Source organism: Diospyros lotus, chromosome 12, assembly GCF_014633365.1.
Source record: "Diospyros lotus cultivar Yz01 chromosome 12, ASM1463336v1, whole genome shotgun sequence".
Taxonomy (NCBI): domain Eukaryota; kingdom Viridiplantae; phylum Streptophyta; class Magnoliopsida; order Ericales; family Ebenaceae; genus Diospyros; species Diospyros lotus.
The window spans coordinates 22,684,360-22,690,717 of NC_068349.1; the positions used below are offsets into that span (position 1 = coordinate 22,684,360).

Below are 6,358 nucleotides of genomic sequence, written 5' to 3' on the forward strand. Positions count from 1 at the left end.
TCGTACAGAGGTGGGGTAAGGCAAAGAAGCAATAATATCAACCTTAGACCGATCCACTGTTATACCCTTCTTAGACAAAACATGCCCTAAAACAATTCCTTGTTCTACCATGAAATGACATTTTTCAAAATTTAAAACAAGGTTCTTTTCAATGCACCTCTCTAGGACTTTACCCAAGCTAACCAAGCAATCATCAAAAGATGAGCCATAAACTGAGAAATCATCCATGAACACTTCCATGCAATCCTCTAGAAAATCTGAAAATATACTTACCAAGCATCGCTGAAAGGTACCTGGAGCATTACAAAGACCAAATGGCATCCTCCTATAGGCAAATGTACCGAAGGGGCAGGTGAAGGTGGTCTTTTCCTGATCCTCCGGTGCTATGCAAATCTGAAAATATCTAGAGAAACCATCAAGAAAACAATAGTGTGACTTACCTGCCAGCTACTCCAACATTTGGTCAATAAATGGGAGAGGGAAGTGATCCTTCTTCGTGGCGAGGTTAAGTCTCCTATAATCAATGCACACTCTCCAACTATTTTGTACTCGCATCGGAACAAGCTCATTCCTCTCATTAGGCACCACTGTGATGCCCGTCTTCTTGGGAACTACCTGCACTGGACTCACCCACTGGCTATCAGAGATAGGATAAATGATACCAACTGAGAGTAGTTTACTTACCTCTTTCTTTACCACATCCAAGATGGTGGGGTTGAGTCTCCTTTGGGGCTGTCTCACAGGTTTAGCTCCTTCCTCTAGATGAATCCTATGCATGCATATGGAAGGGCTAATCCTAGGTATGTCTGCCAATGTCCAACCTATGGCCTGCTTGTTCCTCTTCAGCACATCCAATAACCTTTTCTCTTGGTCAGGCTGCAAGTTATTGGCGATGATGACTAGCAGCTTCTCGCCATCCTCCAAGAAGGCATACTTGAGATGCTCGGGCAAAGGCTTGCACTCAAGGGATGGTGGCTGCTGTAATGAAGGGACTAACCTGTTTGGCTCTAACTCAATGGCAGCAAGGTTAGTTGAAACAATATCCTCTATGGGGGAGCCATGAAGATCAGAATGTGCATACTCATTTTCAACTTCAGAATCATGATTATCTAAAAATGCAGCAATCTCAGAACATGCATCACATGGATCACTCTCATTACTACAATCAGGACAGATGAAGGAATCTGGAAGGTCAGGAATCTATCGGTGTTCGACAGCCTGACCAGATTTTGGCGCCGTTGCCGGGGAACCGTCAAAACTATTTCTGTCATAACAGGATACTAATTTCTAACCCTTTTCCTTTTTCCTTCACTGATTTTCTTCTAATATTACTAACTTTCATTTTTTTTGTTTCTGGTTTCTTTTTACGTGATCAGTTGTGCGACACAATATAGAAGAACCGTCAATCTATTCTGCCATAACCAGATTTGTTTTCTGTCTTTGGTTTCTTTTTAATTCTCTTTCATTCTTTGTTACTTTCTTTTGTTGCTTCTTTGTGTCTTGCTCTTTGGTTTCTCTTTTCTTTTGTTTCTTTGTTGCTTCTTTGTGTTTTTCTTTTCGGTTTTCTTCTTTTCTGTTTTCTGTTTTCTGTTTTCTGTTTTCTGTGTTCTTTTTTTTTTTGTCGATTTCTTTTCTGTTCTTTGTTTTTTCTTCTTTTGTTTATCTGTTCTCTTATTTATTTGTTCATCCTTTTCAGTTTTCTCCAAAGGAATGGGGGTGTGGGGAGGAATAGTCACTGCTCTGCGGTGAGGAGGGCGTATTTTGGCCAAATTCCAACGTTTAAACCACTTTTTGGGCCATTTTGTGTTTTCTTGGTGTGTTTATGTGATTTTTCCTTGTGTGTTTTGTTTTGTTTTTGTTCTTGTTGATATTTAATGCATGACCAGATCATCTAAGGGTGACCTAATTGATTTAGATCCAGAAATTGATAGAACCCTTAGGCGACAAGCAAGAGAACTTAGATCTCAAGATAGGGCAGTGACTAATAGTGTTTTTGTTAGAGTTATGCCCCACAAGCCAATTAAATTTACATGTAATTGATCATATTTTTCCATTGTGACTCTTTATCTTCAATCAATTATTATTGTAAGGCATTATGTTTTATTTGTCATTGATGGTTGACTTTATTATTTCCACTCTTGACAAAGTCCATAGATCAAATAGGCTCATGGAATATGGTCGTGCATAGAGATGACGATCATGAAACATATTCCTTATAAGCCTTGATCTTAAATGTTCCTAGTCATAGAGTTATTAGGATTGGACACTAATAACTCGGATAGACTAGCATATATGATGCATGCTCAATTAGGAGAATGTCTTGTTTCATAGACATTGGTGTGTGGACACTAGTGCATATGTGTGGGTGCTTATTATAAGAATAAGTACACTGAACTGACCCGCTACAGAATTCCTAATGGTAATTGTTGATTGTCGAATTGGAATTTCTGTGTTGTAGTAGTGCAGATTGATCCTTAGACTTGAGACATCATGGTAGTCTTATATTTGACTGGTTACGCTTTGGTTCTTTTTTGGATTCCAATGGAGTCATTAACAAATTATCACTGGGCGTAACCTTATCACATATGAAGGCTTGTGAATGTCGAAATAGGATTCATCACTTATCGACAAGATGAGAAGATGTCCTATGTATTCCGATGATTTCATGACTAAGGAAATCCTTGGCCAATGTGAGATGGAAATCAAAAGGTGTTTTGATTTCATCGAACAAGTCATAAATCTAGAATGGATACATAGTTATTGAATGACTAGGGTTTCGTCATAAAACCATACCCTAAATTCAATCGAGACATAGATTGATGAAAGGATTTTACTGTACGGTAATTGCAATCGAAAAAGTCCGTGTTTTTTCATCGTTGGCTAGGCGTTCATGGCATGTTGCTAGACGTTAACCATGATATGTAGGGTTTTAGAATTAATATGATTAATTCTAAAACTATTAATTAAAGAGTTTAATTAAGAAGCCCATGAGATGAGTTAATTATGAAGCCCATAAGTTTAATTAAAAGAGTTTAATTATTCTAAGGAGTTGGGCCTTCATATAGCCCAATAGAATTGGCCCTACATCTAGCCCAATGGTGGACCTAAGGGGTCACACACTTGAGTCGAGTCCGTTCCACAAATTAAAAGAGAGATACGGCCCAATATGATTATGGGCCAGACCTAAATCGTTTAGGGTTTTTTCAAAGGCATAATTAGGGTTTTTACTCTATAAATAGGCCACTTAAGAAGCTGGAAAAAGAAGGAGAAATTCGGATCTCTCATTGGAGGCGCCTAGGGTTACTAGCATTACTCAAGGCGTTCGTGGAAACGGCCGATCGTGTGGACCAACTTGGAGGAGTTCGTGTTTGCGGCTCTACGGATCAATCAAGGCAGAATCATATCTTCACGATTGCCCGGTTACTAACAGTTTTTCCCATTGCTTCTGATACTGTGTTTGAGTTCCAACCTAAACTGATCAATATGGCCGCCAATGAAAACAATGGCAATGAGAATAGGAATAATGGGAATAATGCTAACAGAACTATTAGAGAATTGGCTGCCCCTGATGTGCATTATCAACCCTTGTGCATTCAGTATCCTCAATTGGAGGCAAACTTTGAACTGAAATCTGGATTGATACATTTTCTTCCCAAGTTTCATGGTCTTGCAGGTGAAGATCCACACAAGCATCTGAAGGAGTTTCATGTGGTATGCTCCACCATGAGGCCGCAAGGGGTTGATGAAGAACAAATAAAGCTGAGGGCATTCCCTTTCTCTCTTGATGGAGCTACCAAAGACTGGTTGTATTACTTGCCACCTGCTGCCATTACCAATTGGGATGGCCTGAGGAGAATATTTCTGGAGAAGTTCTTCCCTGCTTCCAGAACAGTAGCCATCCGGAAGGACATTTGTGGCATCCAACAGATAGATGGAGAAAGCTTGCATGAGTATTGGGAGAGATTCAAGAAGTTGTGTGCTAGTTGTCCTCATCATCAGATAAGTGACCAGCTCCTCATTCAATATTTTTATGAAGGATTACTCCCCATGGATAGGTATTTAGTGGATGCTACATCTAGAGGAGCCTTAGTGGAAAAGACACCAGCTGCAGCTCGGGACTTAATTTCAAAGATGGCTCAAAATGCACAACAATTTGGTACCAGGTTGAACACTCCCATGAAGACTGTCAATGAGGTTGGTTTTGCTACACCTATGGACCAAAGGAGAATAGAAAATAAGCTAGAGGAACTCACTTCAATGGTTCGCCAGTTAGCCCTTGATCGAAACCAGCCCCAGCAGGTATGTGGCATTTGTTCATTGTCTTCACATGTAACTGATCAGCGCCCACAATTGCAGGATAACACAGAATCATGCAATGGAATCTTCCCTGGAAGACCATTTCAGCACCAGCCACAACAGAGTAGGTATGATCCCTATGCTCCCACCTACAATCCGGGCTGGAGAGACCATCCCAACTTCAGATATGGGGGTGCCTCAACTCAACCATTCCAACAGAGGTTCAATGCACCAGGTCAAAGTAATGCCACACCAATGAAGCAACAAGCACAGACATTACCCAAGACAGAACCGAGCTTGAATGACATAGTGCAGCAATTGGCTGCCAATACTCTCAAATTCCAACAACGGACTGACACCACCATACAGAATTTGGAGACACAGATTGGGCAGTTAGCAAGTAACATAAATGAGCTAAGGAGTCAAGGTTCGGGGCAGCTTCCTTCACAACCAGTTGCCAATCCGAGGGGTAATGTTAGTGCCATCATGCTTTGAAGTGGGAAAGAAGTGATCGTCCCAACCCCTCCACCATCATCAAATATGAAGCAGCATGTAGAGGGTAGCAATGAGCAGTAGCCCTCCTCAATCCAAGAAGCCAAGCATCCCAACTCTAGCTATCAAGAACAAGAAGAGTCTTCCAACAACCAGCCCCTGTCATTCCCACATCGAGCAACACAAAACAAGAAAAGAGCAGAGGCTGAATTAGATAAAGAGATTCTGGAAACATTCCAGAAAGTGGAAGTCAATATACCCCTCCTTGAAGCCATCAGACAGATTCCCAAGTATGCAAAATTTCTCAAAGATTTGTGTACGCACAAGAGGAGATTAAGAGGGAATGAACAAGTCAACCTTGGGAGGAATGTTTCAGCACTCATACAGCCTGCCATGCCAAGGAAGTGCAAAGATCTAGGGACGTTTTCCATTCCTTGTACTATAGGAGACATGCAATTTAGCAATGCTTTACTGGATTTAGGTGCATCCATTAATGTTATGCCTAACTCTATCTATGCTTCTTTGCAGTGTGGTCCTTTGAAGCCAACAAGAGTGGTTGTCCAGCTAGCTAATAGAAGCACAGCCTACCCCTCTGGAGTCTTGGAGGATGTCCTGGTTGAGGTTAAGGATTGTATCTTTCCTGCTGATTTTTATGTTTTATATATGGAAGATGAGCATGCACCTCTCATCCTAGGTAGACCATTCTTAAAAACTGCAAGGACTATCATCAATGTGCATGAGGGTACACTTTCCATAGAATTTGCTGGTAACACCATTCATTTTAACATACTTGATGCCATGAAATGTCCCCCTGAAGATCATTCTACTTTGCAAGTTAACTTAATTCAATTGTTGGTTGATGAAGCATGCACTAAGTCTTGTGATTTGATTGATGCATTCCCCGGCAACGGCGCCAAAATCTAGTCGGGCTGTCGAACACCGATAGATTAGATGAATAATGATTTTGATTTGTAGCAAGGGTGCAACCCAAAGTCGTCTCCCAACGAACCTCAAACTGATCTGTCAAAACAAGACTAAACGGGGGGGTTGTGATGAAAACCGAAATATAAACGTTCAAGAATGAAACAACGATGAAGTAAAACGTAACCCGCTACAAACCCTACCTCCTTACCACGGTAATCCTCGTCTCATTTATAAAAACAATCTGCTTTGGTTTGATTTTCTTTTGATTTGAAAAACTCTTCTACAACCGTAAAAGATTAAATTCAATCGAGCAATCGCTCATACAAATATACCGTTTCTTTCTAATCAAAGCCTCAACCAAGTACGTCAATTAAAACCATCCAAATATCATGCATGCATTCACACAATCGTATAAAAGAAATATACATAAACTTAGAGAAGGAAAGAAACAGAATCATCAATTAAAACATGAAAATCGAGTTCCAAACCGGATTCGACAATATGACCAAGACTCAAACCGGGCAAGGGGTACGAGAATGTAGCGAATCACAAGCAAATTAGCCTTCCATCTTCTTGGTTGAAATCATGAGAAATCTCCCAAAATCGGCCCCTTTCATAAAAATTGTAGATCAGGAAAAGTAGATGA

At 40.5% G+C, this 6,358-nt stretch overlaps 1 protein-coding gene and 1 non-coding gene across 2 annotated transcripts; one reads left to right on the plus strand and one right to left on the minus strand.

Annotated features, from left to right (window-relative positions):
• The first annotated feature begins 3,483 nt into the window (after nucleotides 1-3,483).
• LOC127787576 (uncharacterized) lies at nucleotides 3,484-5,360 on the plus strand. The gene is made up of 2 exons (XM_052315638.1): nucleotides 3,484-4,696; nucleotides 5,317-5,360. The coding sequence occupies exons 1-2, from the start codon at nucleotides 3,484-3,486 to the stop codon at nucleotides 5,358-5,360; spliced, it is 1,257 nt and encodes a 418-aa protein (XP_052171598.1).
• Nucleotides 3,898-4,001, minus strand: LOC127787769 (small nucleolar RNA R71). Its single transcript, XR_008020233.1, has one exon. It is a non-coding gene; the product is annotated as a small nucleolar RNA R71 (small nucleolar RNA).
• Nucleotides 5,361-6,358: the final 998 nt, after the last annotated feature.